This window comes from Aethalodelphis obliquidens, unplaced genomic scaffold (genome assembly GCF_003676395.1).
Source record: "Aethalodelphis obliquidens isolate GAN/ISIS:26980383/991018 unplaced genomic scaffold, ASM367639v1 scaffold37, whole genome shotgun sequence".
NCBI classification, from domain to species: domain Eukaryota; kingdom Metazoa; phylum Chordata; class Mammalia; order Artiodactyla; family Delphinidae; genus Aethalodelphis; species Aethalodelphis obliquidens.
In genome coordinates, this window is record NW_020837981.1 from 13,885,041 (window position 1) to 13,902,523 (window position 17,483).

The 17,483-nt window shown below is 47.3% G+C and overlaps 1 protein-coding gene across 9 annotated transcripts in view; it reads right to left on the reverse strand.

Annotated features, from left to right (window-relative positions):
• Nucleotides 1-17,483, reverse strand: part of ADAMTS14 (ADAM metallopeptidase with thrombospondin type 1 motif 14) — a 100,882-nt gene that overhangs the window by 36,163 nt on the left and 47,236 nt on the right. For 7 of the 9 annotated variants that reach the window (XM_027129981.1, XM_027129985.1, XM_027129982.1 and 4 more), the window contains exons 5-6: nt 1,833-1,916; nt 989-1,145 (exon numbers count right to left, since the gene is read on the reverse strand). In XM_027129981.1, coding sequence (XP_026985782.1) covers nt 989-1,145; nt 1,833-1,916 — 241 coding nt within the window. The remainder of the gene's footprint in view (nt 1-988; nt 1,146-1,832; nt 1,917-17,483) is intronic. The other 2 variants (XM_027129984.1, XM_027129986.1) reach the window with 1 other exon arrangement.

Sequence of the window (17,483 nt, forward strand, 5' to 3'; positions counted from 1 at the left end):
AGAAGGCTTCTTGGGTCCCGATTGTCCTGGAGGTCTGAATGTACTCTACAGGGCATGCAAGTACACACGTGTATGTGTGTCTCTTTGCACATGTGTCTGTGTGTCTGCACATGTGTGTCTGTGCATGAGTGTGCATGTGTCTGTACACGCAAGTGTCTGCGTGTAGGTGTGTAAATCTGTTTGTGTGCGTACAAGCCTGCCTTTGGGGCTTCAGGGATTCAGACAAGCAGCCCTTTTGGTAGAGGCTGCCTCTCTTCTAGCATCAAACCAGAAAACACTACAAAGCCCTCAACCTGGAGCCTGGAGATACAGTCTGAGTCTCAGCTTTGTCTCCTCTCTGCTGTGAGGCCTAGGCAAGCCTCGTTGCCACTCTGTGCCTTGGTTTCCCCATACAGAAACCTGGGGGTGATCAAAGCTTCCTATGTCTGCAGAGCGCTTTCAGCCATCCTCTGTCACAGACATGGGATGCATCCCTCAGCCCTTTTAGCAGCCCGGGAATGGAGGAAGGCAAATACTACTATTTCTCCCATTCCACAGTTGGGAGAATCTCAGGAGATGAATGAGTTTGGATCACTAGGCTGGAGAGGCATGGATCTGCGGGTAGAGCAGGGCCATCCTTTCTGAAGTCCACACCAGCCCCGCCCTAGGTGCCCCACGGCCTGCAGTGAGGACAGAAGGATACAATGTGGGCAGAAGCATCTTGAAGATCACTGAGGTCTTCGAGCAGCCAGGCTCCGGGATGGTGATCACAGGGCCTAGGGCCTGACTCACAGCGACCTGCAGGCTCAACCAAGGCAGCAGGGACCAGGGCGGGGCCCCTTCACTTCCCCTGGCCCCCGAGAAACCATTCCAAAGCTCGCCTACCTGTCCGGCCAGGTCCTGTCTCCAAAGTCCCAAGGATCTTTTTGTTGCCAGAAGACCTGGCCCCAGAGACAGCCTTGGCCTCTGCCCTGCAGCTGCACACACTTGGCCACGGCAAATACAGTACCTTGCGTACCTGAGGGCCCAAAGTCCTGCCGGGTGAGGAAGACGACGTGGTCGTGGTGCTCTGCGTGGCCGGGGTCCTGGCGCTGCTGAGACTTTGCCCAGCGACACACCTGCTCCAGGCTGCGAGAAGGGTTCCCACGCTCGATCAGGCTCAGGGACTGGGGGGCCAGAGAGCAGAGTGCCGGTCAGAGCCCACGGACTGCAGCAGGCACCCTGCCCTGTGCTCCCAGCAGCAGGGGACACGGAGGCCCGCAGAACAGCAGGGCCTGCCCCAAGGTCACTGCTGTCCCGGCTCCGGCTGCCACTGGCACACAGCCCCGTTCCGTTTTAGGGAACGTTCCTGTGCCAAGCCCTGTGCTGGGGCACCTGTCTGCTGAGAACTCACATTATTGCTAATTCCTCAAGTAACCCACAGGCAGATGCTGTACTGAGCATCTCCTCTATGCAGTCACTGTCATTATCTCCACAACAGCCCCTAGAGGAGAGTTCTGTTTTTACTCCCGTATGGGGGAAAACAAGCAACAGAGCCCAGAACCCCCGGCCAAAACCCTAGCAGGACTTGTCTCGGTCACTGGCCCCCCCTCTAAGCCCCACTCTCCCCACCGATTCATGGAGCAGGACCTCCAGCTGTAGGGGTTGAGGACTGTCCATTTACCCGACTGGAGGGAATTCATAAGTCCCCGCTTACCAACCCCAGATGCCTCCGCTAATGGTTTGGGGGTTCTAATTTTGGAAACAAAATGTTTCCTAGATGCTGTTATCCCTCCCCGATACCTTAGCTGGTCTGATGCTCTGGCCCCCCACCCCTTCTCCCTCAAACACTGCCTGTTGACACAGGGGTTTACCTGTCGGTAGCCAACCATGATCAAGCGGACAAGGGCGATGTTTATGTGGACCCCCAGGGACTCATCGTGGTAAATCTCATCCACCTTCAAGAAGAGATGAGCGTGTGGTGTTAGGGGAAGCAAGAGTTCATTGAAGGCCCACCGCATGCCAGGCATCTGACACGCTACCCTACTTCACCCTTACCATGGCTTTATCTGCAGGCTTTCCTATCCTCAGACGAAGAAACTGAGGCAGAGGGAGGCAAGATGACCTGCCCAAGGACACACAGCTAACAAGATGCACAACTGGGTTTCAAATCCTGGCCCACCAAATTCCAACACTGAGCTCTTTCCACGAAGCCAAAGCATGAGGGGACCTGGTCTCAAACCCAACAACTCAGATGGAATCTTGTCTTTTTATATCTCTGAAGAGTCCTTCCAGAAATGTCACCCAGCTCAGGTCACTCATCCTCACAGCCCTGTGTACCTTTCCAAGCGCCTCTGGACTCATCCGTGGGCTCTGCAGTGCCTGGGCCCCCCTCCAGGGCAAACCCAGGAGGAAAGGGCTCTAGGGCCTTGGACCAGCAGCATCCCCTGGGGCTCGTTAAAAATGCAGAGTCTTGGGCCCACCTCCTGAGTCAGAGTCTGAGTTAGAACAAGATCCCCAGTGATACTCAGGCACAGTCAAGTTTGAGGACAGGAGCAGTGCATTGGATTATTCCCTTCTCCCACAGGCTCAGGGACCTTTGGGGCGGTCATGGCACAGTTCATCGATGAATGCAGCCCCTAGCCACTCCCCTGTTCAGGAAGTCCCAGAACTGTGTCCATAACAGATGGACACCACCCCCGAGGACAGGCAGTTCACCCACTCCTGAAGATGCCTATCTCCTGAGTGGTCCCACTGGACAAGTCCATCTTCTTTGTTTTAAATAACTTTTATTCCTGGATATAAAATATTTCACTCTAAAAACTCTGAAAAATACCCCCAAAAAAGTAAAAGAAAAAAGTCAGAGGCGATCAAGATGGCAGAATAGTAAGACGTGAAGCTCACCTCCTCCCACAAATACATCAAAAATACATCTACATGTGGAATGATTCTCATAGAATATCTACTGAACGCGGCAGAAGAGCTCAGAGCTCTGAAAGGCCCAGAAAATCTCCATGCAACTGGGTAGGACAAAAGAAAAAAGGGAAAAAAAAAAAATGGAATCAGAACAGGACCTGTGCCCCTGGGAGGGAGCTGTCAAAGAGGAAATGTTCCTGCACCTGGGGAGCCCCCTCACTGGTGGGGAGATCAGCAGGGACAGAGGGGGGCTTCGGAGCCTCGGAGGAGAACTCAGCGACAGGTCTGCAGCAGCTAGAATGGAAAGAAACCTGCACAGATGGTCAGGGCCATCGCTCTGCATTCCCCAGCCTGAGACACGTGGCCACCAGTGTGGACGGGGGCTGGGTGTGGAAGCTTGGGCTTCAGAGATCAGACCGGGGAGAGGACTGGGGTGGGCTGCGTGGGAACACCCTGAGGGGCTGGAGTCTGGTGCGACCACAACTGTGGGTGTACACAGAGGAAGCCTGGGCCGCCTTAGAGGCCAAGCGCCACTGTGTGGGCGGTGTGTGCGGGCAAGGGGAGGACCTGCTATTCCAGCGTTTTTCCCTGTGTGAGCTCTCAGGCAGCAGGACACTGCCCACACGGGCTCCAGGAGCGGTGGCGAGCTGCCTCTGCTCCCATGGCATGCTCCAAGTGTGCGCATGAGCTGCCACCACTGCCAATAACCCCACGACCAGGCACCAGCCGCTGCATCGGCACACCCGTATCAAGGGGATAACGGCCAGCACACGCTGAGGAAAGACGCAACATGCATCCACACGAAAAACAGCCCTCGCACCAAAAATATTAAACCCACACAAGCTACACAGGGACACTCCCACATATAAATAGCCCTCCGAGACCACAGTAGATAATTGTTTCTCCTAAACTCACAGAATTAAGAGAAATATAAGTAAAATGAAGAAGCAGAGGAACCACTCCCAGTTGAAAGACCAAGGGAATTCCCCTGAAAGAACAAACAATGAAACAGACCTCTTCACTGTAATAGACACTGATTTCAAAAAGGAGATAACGGAAATACTGAAGGAATTAAGAAAGGCTATCGACAGAAATGCAGAGTACTGTAAAAAGGAACTAGAAACTATAAAGGGGAACCAGGAAAAATTAGAAAACTCATTTGCCGAGACAAAAAGGCAACTAAAGGCAATGAATAGCAGAATAAATTATGCAGAAGAATGAATAAGTGCCGTGGAAGATAGAACAATGGAAATCACCCAATCAGGAGAGCAGACAGAAAGTGAAATGAAAAACAAATGAAAGCAATATAAGATATTATATGGGATAATATATTATAGGATAATATAAAGTGTGCTAATGGGATGATATAAAGTGTGCCTATGGGATAACATAAGGGAATAATATAAAGTGTGCCAATCTATGCATATGGGATATGCAATAATATCCTATGGGATAATATAATATCCTATGGGATATTATAAAGTGTGCCAATCTATGCATAATAGGGATTCCAGAAGGGAAAGAAAGACAAAAGGGGATCGAAAATGTATTTGAAGAAATTATGGCTGCAAACTTCCCAAACGTAAAGAAGTAAACAGATATCCAGGTACAGGAAGCACAGAGGGTCCCAAACAAGATAAAGCCAAACACACGTACACCAAGATGTATTATAATAAAAATGACAAAAGTTAAAGAGAGGGTTCTAAAGGCAGCAAGAGAAAAACAGAGTTAATTACAAGGGAACCCCCATAAGGGTATCAGCTGATTTCTCTACAGAAACATTGCAGGCCAGAAAAGAGTGGCATGATATTTTCAAAGTCCTGAAAGGGAAAAATCTGCAACCTAGGATACTCTACCCAGCAAGATTATCACTTAGAATAGAAGGAGAGTTAAAGTATTTCTCAGACAAGCAAAAACTAAAAGAATACAGAAATACAAAACCTACTCTGAAGGAAATGCTGAAAGGTCATCTCTAAATAGAAAAGAAGTAAGAATATATAGGAAAGAGAAAATCACAATTGGAAAGCAAATCACTTAAATAAGCCAGTCCACAGATTAAAAAAAGATCAAAGAATTTCTGTGAAAGTGATGATAACCACAGTGAACAGCAAAAGGATGAACGCAAAGATGTAAAAGGGCATCAAAATCATAAAAAGTAGGGGAGGAGAGTAAGCAAATGTAGATTTTTTTTCATTTCCTAGAATGTGTTTGAGTCTATATGATTACCAGTCTAAGGCAAGTAGAAACAGGATGGGGTTAACATACTTGAAAAGCAGGGTAACCACAAATCAAAAACATACAAGAGATTCACAAAAACCAAAAAGAAGAGAACATAAGCTTAACACAAAAGAAAATCATCAAACAACAAAAGGAAATAGAAAAAGAAAGGGACAGAGAAGAAATATAAAATCAACAGGAAAACAAGGCTAAAATGGCAATAAATACATATCTATTAATAAGTACCTTAAATGTCAATGGACTAAATGCTCCAATCGAAAGACACAGAGTGGCAGATTGGATAAAATAAATAAATAAATAAATAAACAACAGCCTACAATATGTTACCTACAAAAGACCCACTTTAGGGCAAAGGACACACACAGATTGAAAGTGAGGGGATGGAAAAGGTTATTTCATGCAAACAGAAATGAAAAGAAAGTGGGGGGTCACGGTACTCATATCAGACAAAATAGACTTTAAAACACAGGCCATAAAGAAAGGTAAAGAAGGACACTATATAATGATAAAAGGATCGATACAAGAAGAGGCTTTTACACTTGTCAACATTAATGCACCTAATGTAGGAGCACCCAAATAAATAAAACAAATACTAATAGACATAAAGGGGGAAACTGACAAGAATACAATAATAGTAGGAGACTTTAACACCACACTCACATCAATGGACAGATCTTCTAGACAATCAATAATGCAACAGAGATCCTAAATGATACAACAGAACAGTTAAGACTTAACTGATATTTTCAGGACGTTACATCCAAAATAACCAGAATACACATTCTTTTCAAGTGCACATGGAACATTCTCTAGGATTGACCATATACTAGGGCATAAAACAAGCCTCAACAAATTTAAGAATATAGAAATTATCTCAAGCATCTTTTCTGACCACAACAGCATGAAACTAGAAATCAACCACAAAAAAAGAAATGAGAAAAAAAAATTACATGGAAACTAAACAACATGCTACTAAAAAACCAATGGGCCAATGATGAAATCAAAGAGGAAATTAAAAAACACCTTGAGACAAATGACAATGAAAACACAACCATACAAAATCTATGGGATGCTGCAAAAGCAGTTCTTAGAGGGAAGTTCATAGCAACACAGGCCTTCCTCAAAAAACAAGAAAAATCTCAAACAACCTAACCTACCACTTAAAAGAATTAGAATGAGGGCTTCCCTGGTGGCGCAGTAGTTAAGAATCCACCTGCCAATGCAGGGGACACGGGTTCGAGCCCTGGTCTGGGAAGATCCCACATGCCACGGAGCAAATAAGCCCGGACACCACAACTACTAAGCCTGCACTCTAGAGCCCATAAGCCACAACTACTGAAGCCTGCACACCTAGAGTCCATGCTCCACAGCAAGAGAAGCCACCGTAATGAGAAAACTGCGCACCGCAACAAAGAGTTTTTCCCCCCGCTCGCTGCAACTAGAGAAAGCCCATGCACAGCAACAAAGACCCAACTCAGCCAAAAATAAATAAATTTATTTAAAAAAAAAAAAAAGAAATAGAAAGAGAAGAACAAACAAAACCTAAAGTCAGCAGAAGGAAGGAAATAATAAAGATCAGAGGGGAAATAAATAAAATAGATTTAAAAAACAATAGAGGGACTTCCCTGGTGGCACAGTGGTTAAGACTCCACGCTCCCAATGCAGGGGGCCCAGGTTTGATCCCTGGTCAGGAAACTAGATCCCACGTGCATGCTGCAACTAAGGAGCCCACGAGCCGCAACTAAGGAGCCTGAAAGCCACAACTAAGGAACCCACCTGCTGCAACTAAGACCCAGCACAACCAAATAAATAAATTAATTAAATTTTTTTTAAAAAATAGAAAAAAATCAATAAAGCCAAGAGCTGGTTCTTTGAAAGGGTAAAGAAGACTGGCAAACCTCTGGTCAGGTTCACCAAGAAGAAAAGAGAGAGAACCCAAATAAATAAAATAAGAAATGAAAAAGGAGACATAACAATGAATACCACAGAAATACAAAAAACCCTAAGGGAATACTACAAAAATTTATATGCCAACAAATTTGACAACCTAGAAGAAATGGACAAGGATCTAGAAACATACAGCTCACCAAAACTGAATCAAGAAGAAACAGATAATTTGAACAGACCAATCACTAGAGCTGAAATAGAATCTGTAATTTAAAAATTCCCTACAGGGCTTCCCTGGTGGCGCAGTGGTTGAGAGTCTGCCTGCCGATGCAGGGGACACGGGTTTGTGCCCCGGTCCGGGAAGATCCCACATGCCGCGGAGCGGCTGGGCCCATGAGCCATAGCCGCTGAGCCTGCACGTCCAGAGCCTGTGCTCTGCAATGGGAGAGGCCACAACAGTGAGAGGCCCGCGTACCACAAAAAAAAAAAATTCCCTACAAATAGAAGTCCAGGACTAGATGGCTTCATAGGCGAATTCTACCAAACATACAAAAAAGAATTTATACTGATCCTTCTCAAACTCTTCCAAAAAATTGAAGAGGAGGGAACACACCCAAAGACATTCTATGAAGCCACCATCACCCTGATACCAAAACCACACAAAGACACCACCAAAAAAGAAAATCACAGGCCAATATCGTTGGTGAATACAGATGCAAGAAGTCTCAACAAAGTATCAGCAAACCGAATCCAACAACACATAAAAATAATCACACACCACGACCAAGTGTGATTCATCCCAAGTTCACAAGGACGTTTCAACATATGTAAATCAGTCAATGTGATACGTCACATAAACAAAAGAAAAGATAAAAACCACATGATCATCTCAATAGATGCAGAAAAAGCATTTGACAAAATTCAACATCCATTTATGATAAAAATTCTTACCAAAGTGGCTACAGAGGGAACATATCTCAACATAATAAAAGCTATTTATGACAAACCCACAGCCAATATAATACTCAATGGTGACAAGATGATAGCCTTCCCACTAAAATCTGGAACAAGACAAGGATGCCCACTCTCACCTCTTCTGTTCAACATAGTATTGGAAATCCTAGCCACAGCAATCAGACAAGAAAAAGAAATAAAAGGTATCCAAATTGGAAGGGAAGAGGTAAAATTGTCATTATAGACAGATGATGTAATTCTATATTGAGACAACCCTAAAGACTCCACACAAAAACTACTAGAACTGATAAATGAATTCAGCAAGGTAGCAGGATACAAGATTAACATACAGAAATTGGTTCCATTTCTTTACACTAACAATGAAATATCAGAAAAGGAATGTAAAAAAACAATGCCTTTCAAAATCACAACTCCCAAAATAAAATACTTAGGAATAAACCTGACCAAGGAGGTGAAAGACTTATATGCTGACAACTATAAATCATTAATAAAGGAAACTGAAGATGATTCAAAGAAATGGAAAGACATCCATGCTCTTGTATAGGAAGAATTAATATTGTTAAAATGTCCATACTAGCCAAAGCAATCTACAGATTTTTAACGCAATTCCTATCAAATTACACATGACATTTTTCACAGAACTAGAACAAATAATCCTAAAACTTATATGGAACCATAAAAGACTCAAAATTGCCAAAGCAATCCTGAAGAAAGAGAACAAAGCAGAAGGCATAACCCTCCCAGACTCCAGACAATACTGCAAAGCTACAGTAATCAAAACAGCATGGTATTGGCACAAAAACAGACATATGGATCAGTGGAACAGAACAGAGAACCCAGAAATAAACCCACACACCTATGGTCAATTAATCTTCAACAAAGGAGGCAAGAATATATACAATGGGAAAAAGAGTCTCTTCAGCAAGTGGAGTTGGGAAAGCTGGACAGCTGCATGTAAATCAATGAAGTTAGAACACACCCCCACACCATACACAAAAATAAACTCAAAATGGCTTAAAGATTTAAACATAAGACATGATGCCATAAAACTCCTAGAAGAGATCCTAGGCAAAACATTCTCTAACATAAATCATAGCAATGTTTTTCTTAGGTCAGTCTCCCCAGGCAATACAAATAAAAACAAAAATAAACAAATGGGACCTAGTCAAACTTACAAGCTTTTGCACAGCAAAGGAAACCATAAAAAAAACGAAAAGACAACCTACAGAATGGGAGAAAATATTTGCAAACAATATGACCGACAGGGCTTAATTTCCAAAATATACAAACAGCTCATATAACTCAACAACAACAAAACAAACAACCCAATAGAAATATGGGCAGAAGACCTAAATAGACATTTCTCCAAAGTAGAAATACGAATAGCCAATAGGCACATGAAAACATGCTCAACATAGCTAATTATTAGAGAAATGCAATTCAAAACTACAATGAGGTACCACTTCACACCAGTCAGAATGGCCATCATTAAAAAGTCTAGAAACAATAAATGTTGGAGGTGTGGAGAAAAGGGAACCCTCCTACACTGTTGGTGGGAATGTAAGTTGGTGCAGCCACTGTGGAAAACAGTATGGAGGTTCCTCAGAAAACTAAAAATAGAATTACATATGATCCAGCAATCTCACTCCTTGGCATATTTCCAGACAAAACTCTAATCCAAAAAGATACATGCACCCCTATGTTCACAGAGGCACTATTCACAATAGCCAAGATGTGGAAACAACTAAGTGTCCATTGACACGTGAATGGATAAAGAAGATGTGGTACGTATATACAAGGGAATACTACTCAGCTATAAAAAAGAACAAAATAACGCCATTTGCAGCAACATGAATGCAACTAGAGATTACCATACTAAGTGAGGTATGTCAGAAAGAGAAAGACAAATACCATATGATATCACTTACATATGGAATCTAAAATACGACACAAATGAACCTATCTACAAAACAGAAACAGACTCACAGATACAGAGAACAGACTTGTAGTTGCCAAGGGGGAGGGGGTTGGGGGAGGGATGAACTGGGAGGTTGGTGTTAGCAGATGTAAGCTATTATATATGGAATGGATAAACAACAAGGTCCTACTGCATAGCACAGAGAACTATACTGAGTATCCTATGATAAACCATAATGGGAAAGAATATTAAAAATGAATGTGTATATGTATAACTAAATCACTTTGCTGAGCAGCAGAAATTGACACAACATTGTAAATCAACTATACTTCAATGAAAAAAAAAAAGCTCCCAAGTTATGAAAAGAAAAAAAAGTTGTCTCCTATTATATATTAGCCAGATATATAATAACTATGGTTAACACAGCTTCCTGCCGTGTGCGTGTGTGTGTGTGATCTTACAAAACTGGAATCATGCTGAATATACTGTTTGTGTTTTTCTTATTTCCTGAAACATCATTCTGTGAATTTAAAAGCATCACCTCTAATGTCTACAGGTGATGGGCCATCACTTACGTAACTACTCCCCTAGGAGAAGTGACTTGTCCAGGAGGAGAAATGACGTGGTCAGCAAGTCAGTGTCAGTACACAGCAGTGTAGCTGCCAGGAGCCAGAGTCCTGGGTTCAAACCCCAGCACTGCCTCTTAGGAGCTGGGTGGCTTGGGGCACATCAGGTAACTCCTCAGAACTCTGTTTCTGTAGACTGGGGATCATAATGGCTGTCGTGGGGCTGGCACGTGGAAGCTCATGCCAACTCAACATCTGGGGATTATGAGTGAGCCCCACAGGCAGAGAGGCCCACGGGCACGGTCAGTGATGGAGGCAGAAGTGGAACCAGCCTCTGACTCCTGCCCACATGGCTTCCCGGGAGCGGGGTTGGAGATTCATGCATGACCCTGTTCTCACCATTTCACCTCTCCACGCCCTTCAGCTCATGAGCAAAGGAACCAGCCTACAACCCACAAAGGGACTGCTGTCTACGCGATGGAGAGGGACAGTGTGGCCAACCCTACCTATGAGAGTCCCATGGGGAGGGGAAGGCCAGCTGGGGGACCAGAGGTCTGCTCCTGTGCTGACGCACACCTCCTGGGACACAAGAACAGAGCCCCAGCCTACTCTCCCACACCTGGCAGCTGCCCCAACCCGTGAGCGTGCAGACTCCAGAGCAGCCAGCACCAGGCTTCCCCCAACGGCCTGCCTGGCACCCATGTCTGACCCCAACTGAGACCAGAGACCAGTGCCTGCTGGGGGATAGCAGGCCCCACGAACCCCATCACACATAACAGTGGAAAGTCCGATGGGTGGGAGCACCTCCCTCCACCCTCCTCCCCTCTCCTGCAGGAGCAAAGACATCACGGGAGCAAAGTGGCCAAATGCATAAATAGATGATGTCCTTCTCCACCCGCCTGCCCCAACTCATCCTAGGAGAACACGCACACATTTTCTCCCTCACAGAATTCCAACCTGAGTACTCTTTGTTGACCCACTGAAACGACACTCGATCTGCAGTAGGATGACTCAAATAAGCCCAACATCTCAGCACCTCCGACACCAGTACATGGCCTTCCTTCTACACAAGGGTGTGGCCAGTGTCTCAGACCTCCCTGATGGTGCCCTGTAAGAGTGCAGACCAAGGACGGGGTCACAAGCAATGCATGCTCCACACAGCCACGTCTGTACACCTCGTATACATGTGTAAACCCACCAGTGACCCCAGGGCAGGGGAAGGAAGCGGTCACTGGGTACATGGGCGGGGCATCTGTGGGGCCTCTGGCCATCTAGAGTACCCAGGCCATTGCCTTCCTGCCCTCTTCTGTCTCCAAAGTGGACCAGGCAGATTGCTGCCAGAATCCTGCCACATTACTCATTTCTGTCCCACACTCCGCCAGCCAAACCCACTCTTCAAGGGCTGCAGTGACCCCTACTCTACACTGCATCTCCAGGCCAGGATGTCAGGAGGTCCTCACAGAACTGGAAAGCGGGCTGCTGCTCTCTGAGCAGGAGGAAGAATCAGAGCCTGAGTGTCCAGTACAGTAGGGGGTTGAGTGGGGCCTCCTGACACCAACTCCCACTCCCAGGTAACTGGCCCAGATGCAAATACTGAGCAATTAATACTAAAAATTAATTTTGCCTCTTCTACAGAAATAAAAAAGAAGTCAAATACACACTTCTTGCACAGTAATTTACCTTGAAATCAACCTTCATGGTTAGGGAAAAAAAGCACAACACTCTTTTGATAATCAATGCTACACAATTATTCACTTTCACCATTAAATAACACATTTAATCAGCTAAATAGATAGATCCCTACAAAGACAGAAAGACAACCTTTTTATCTCCCACGTGAGACACCACAGGCTTCTGAAATAATCTGGACACCACAGGCTTCCGGTCACTGGTGTATCAATCTCTGTGGCGCAGACCCCCCGTGCCCCACCCCAGGGGTCAGGGGAGAGGAAGAGGGTGCTTGTGGGAAAGAGGGTCAGGCAGGTCTTACTGGAGGAGCCAGAACGATCCTGGACTGAGAAGGTCATTGACCCTTTGGAGTTGGGGAGAGGCTCGATGCAGGAGAGAGGAACGCGGGAACCATGTGGAGCCACCAAGACAGCCCCAAGGTCACTGGCAATCAGGGTAACTGAGGCCAATCCCCACGTGACGGGGAGTTTCTTCCCAGCCCGTGCCCGCACACCTCGAGCAACAGGGCACTCTCGGCCATTAGAAAGCTCTCTGTGCCATGAGCCCCATTCGGCCTTCCTGTCCACCTCCCCCACTGGCCTCAAGTCTTCCTCTTGAAGTTTCACTGAGCGCATCGGCTCCATTCCTGGAGACAGATAGTCACCACTGACTCCCAGCGACTCCTCTCTAAGCTCACGTCAGTCAAAGAGAACGTCTTACAGGCAGCAAGACAGAAGGCAGATCACTCACCAGGGAAGGACCATTGCGTTAGAAGTAGGTTTTCAACAGCAACAAGGGAGACCCTGAAGTAACACCATCAAAGCACCATGACAAAGAAACCATCAACCTAGAATCCTGGACCCAGCAAACCATCTTTTAAGAACCATAATGAAATAAAGACATTATCGAGTGAAAGAAACCTGCGACTGGCACACGGACCCACTAAAGGATCTGCAGGTAAGGACGATGGAAGGCAACCTAAATACGAGAATGCATGAATAGTTTTGAGCCTGTGATAGGAGCACAGGATAGGTTCCGCAATGAGATAGTCTGGTCTCTTCTTATATTAAATAAGGATAATGAAAATGAAGCAGTTAAATTTTCTCCCATATTCCGCCCCTCCAAAAGTAGGGTTGGCCCTGCCACTCCAGGGGTCTGGTCTTCTCTGGGGCCCTGGCTCATCTGTACACACCCTTATTAGCCCTTGAGTGGGGACCTCAGTGGCTTTGATTCAGCTGGAGCTACGCTGACACTGTGCACAGGCCAAGGAGGGGGCTGGACAGGGCTGCCCTGTCCAGCAGAACCACAGAGGCCGTGGGCACGTGGGTTCCACCCACAGCCCTGAACTGGTGCCCCAGCAAGGAGATGAGGCTGCCTGAGAGACCCAGGACCCCAGCCCTTTGGAATAAACACAGAGCTGCTCCCTGACAGGCTCCAGCCTGGCTGTGCACTCAAGGCCTGGCTCTGTCAGCCTCTGCCCGCCACGGCTGTCTCCCAAATGCCAGAGGTGAGGCCAGCTCGCCAGCTCAGGGGAGATCCAGAATCGCTTCCCGTGGTTGTGGGAAAAAGCACGATTGCTGCAAGACACACCCACGGGGCAGGAAAGAACACTGTGTCTGGTCTCCCTGCTCCCCCAACCTCAGCCAAGTTCAAGACCAAGACCCCCACGACCCAGGTTAGAGTTCCACATAACATATTGGCCTGGGATGGCTCTTGCCTGTGTATCAGAAAAACAAGCACAGGTCAGGACTCCCTCTGGCCAAGGGGGGACGAAACAGCAGAAGCGAGAGGATGGCTAGAGAGCACTAAGGTTGGAGGGTGACTGCTAGTCACTGAACACCTACAATGTACCAGGCACTGTGCTGAGGGCTTTGATGCAACCTCACGCAATCTTATGGAGGGAGGACCTATTCCTGTTTCATATGTGAGAAATCCGAGGCTCAGAGAGGTTAAGTAACTTGCCCGAGGCTACCCAGCTGCAAAGTGGGAGGGCTGGGATTTGAACTCAGATCTCTATGAGTCTTAGCCACTACACACAGCTGCTCTCCAGAACCAGCTTCTGTGGCAGGCTGGCTGGGGTGGGCTTTCTCTGGCCTAGAAGAGAAGATGAGGAGAGTGGGATTCCATGTCCAGTGAACAGCAACTCGGCCAGGCAGGGATTGCTATAAGAACCCCTTCCCTCTTCTCCTGTAACCCTGTGTGGCCAGGGCTCCCGGGGGCCTTGTGGTCAAGCCCAGGGAGCAGGAAGAGGGGAAGGGGGGTCTACTGGGGTGGGAGCTCTGAATCTGTTCTCCTGCCCGAAGGGGGGATCAGAATCTCTGGGCACCTGCAGCAGCAACGCCCAGGCTTCAGCCCACGGCTGGCGGGGGAGAGCTAGGCCCCGGGGAGCCCATGCGAGGGCAGCTGGCAGCCTTCCCTTCTGGATCAAGGCAAGATGGGCTTCTCCTTGCTTCCAGCAGAGAACGGTCCCCCACCAACCCCAAGTTCCCTCACTCCCTAGGGAATGTTGCTTCTGTGGGGCTACGGAGCAGAATGTCCACCTACTGCTTGGCAGCCGGGTTCAGCAGGGCTCCACAGGGAGGGGCAGTGCGGAGAAAGCCAGGCCCTGGGGTCTTCAGCCCGCCCCTCACTCAAACAGGAGAGGGTACTTACTGCCACCTAAGCATCACCTCCCAGCATCACCTCACAGAATCCTCCCAGCAACCTGCTCGCAAGGAAGTCATTGCCCTTCTTTCCTTTTAAATCAATATACTTTCCATTTTAGCTTTAGATTTTCAGAAAAGCAGCAAGGATAGTACAGAGTTCCCTGTTATTAATATCTGCCCTTACCAAGGTACATTTGTCACAATGCATGAACCAACACGGACACATTAGTACTTACTAAAGGCCATATTTTTTCAGATTTCCCTAATGTAAGGGTGTTGTCCCACTTTTTGGCTATGAGATCGCATCTGGGTCAGCACATTACATTTAGTTATCCTGTCTCCTTCGACTGCTCCAGGCTGTTTATCCTCTCCGGTGGCCCTCAGACCTCCCTGCGTTTTGATGACCTAAACAGTTTCGAGGAACACTGGTGAAGTATTTTGCAGGCCGTCCTTCAGTTTGGGTATGTCTGATGTTTTCCTCATGGTTAGACTGAGGTTATGGGTTTAGGGAGGAAACACACAGACGTGAGCGCCCTCATCACATCATGTCAAGAGTGCGTGCTATGGGACTTCCCTGGCGGTCCCGTGGTTAAGACTCTGCGCTTCCACTGCAGGGGGTGCGGGTTCGACCCCTGGTCAGGAAACTAAGATTCCGCATGCCACGCGGCGTGGCCAAAAAAAACAAAAGGAGTGCGTGCTACCAACATAACATCATTGGTGATGCTGACCTTGATCACCTGCAAGAGAGGCTGCTTGCCAGGTTCCTCCGCTGTAAAGTGACTGCCTCCCCCCGCCACCTGGCCCTGGCTTCCATGCTCTGCTCTTTGAAGGATGTCACTATGCACAGTCCCCCGCTTCAGGAGTGGGGAGTTAAAGTCTACCTCCTTGAGGGCAAAGGACCTACGTCATTTATTTGAAATTCTTCTGCAGAGATTTGTTTCTTCTTCCCCATTTATTTATGTATTCAGTCATTCATTTATCAGTATGGACTCGTGGATATTTATTTTATACTCTGGGTTATAATCCAATACCTCATTATTTATTTTATTGCTCAAATTGTCCCAGCTTTAGCTCTTTCAGTTGGCTCCTGTCCTTCTAACACACTCCCATCGTTTTTGGCTTGGGGGTCTTGGGGGAGCACTTCCTTACTTTCTGACATTACAAGACGCTCATCTTGGGCAAGTCCCTGCCCCAGCTCTACAGTCAGCCACTCCTCTAAGGAGCTCCAAGGGGCATGGTATGTTATCTCTGTTTTCATGGCCAGAAAAGCTGGCCCAAAGTGATGGAAGCGCTCGTCTAGGGACAGCAACCACAGCTGGCGTTCAAGCGCAGCCTCCACTCATGTGCCTTCCCTGGCCACTGAGTGCCTCTGAACCTGAACAGAATGCGGCAGCATTGCTTGAAGGTCGGGGAATGGCTACAATGACTTCTCTGGCCCTTTCTCAATACTGGGCTCTGGGGCCAGTCCTACTGTCCCCAATCCCTGACCCTTCTAGCAGCACGGCACATGGCGACTCTGCAGATCAGGCGCTCCAGTGCACCCTCCAATGCAACCACGAGGCCAGGACGCTCTTCCTTCCCCTTGTTTATGATTGCAGGAGGCCAGGTGGCAGTTCAGGTGTGTTGTTATTCCTGGTGGCTTCACAGGATACCGCAATCCCTCAACATTTCAGGCAATGAACCGTTTAGGGACTATCTGAGGAAGGAATGTGAATCATGGGTGTCCCAAAACCTCCACTGCCACCTTCAGGAAGGACCAAGAAGGCACCGCATGGAAGCTTGCAGAATGGGTGTCCGTGGATTGGATGACGTCCCAGAGGAAGAGAGGAGCGTTCCTGCGTCATCACCCAGGCTCCTGATAGCCCAGGGGACAACACTGTGTGGAAAAGCACAGATTTTGATGACTCTATGCTGAAAGTGATTTGGACAAGTAATACTCTGTGAGGAAGTTATGGGAATACCTTAGTTCCCCACTTTGTCACATCTGTGTACATACAAGAGTAATATATGATCAAAATCTAAGCCTAAACAAGGCTAAAGAGCTCTTCCAATAAGTACAAATACACATGCTAAGTGATAAGAAAACATCATATCAGAATTTAATCACTAGCATTTTTTCTCTTTCTCGAGTCGATGAAATAACGGAGCATCTGACGATTGATGGGGTCTTAGATTTCATGAAATGTAGTAAATGTGTGTTCACACACGTCTGAACTCATCTGTGTGTGCACACGTGCATGTATCCATGTCACATGGATAGATGCGGGCATATGTATATGCACGTGTGTAAACACATGTACTGTAAACATGCCTGCATGCACACGTGCGGATGTATGTCAGCAATATACTGCTGCCTACAGCCTGGGGTCCCTGCTCTCCCCAGGCCCTCGGGCGCTGACCCACGCAGGAGCCAGAGCTGGGCCCTGCTGTGCCCTGGGCTGGGACACCGAGGCCTCACCAGGGAGCCATGCTGACTTATATGCCACGTTGGCAGGCCCTGCCTTTGAGGTCACCAGTGAGCTCTTGAATATGAGGCTGCTCTCTGGGTGGTGTGAGGAGGGTGCTGAATCTCCAGGTTCCTTTCTCAGCTGCCACAGGCTCACCTACTCCATCCCCTCCCCGCGAGTTCAGTTACGGGCTGGTGTGGGCTACAGGCCGGCACTTTAAGCGGCCTCTAACCGGCACACCTCTTCAGGTGCGGCTGTCCCTGGG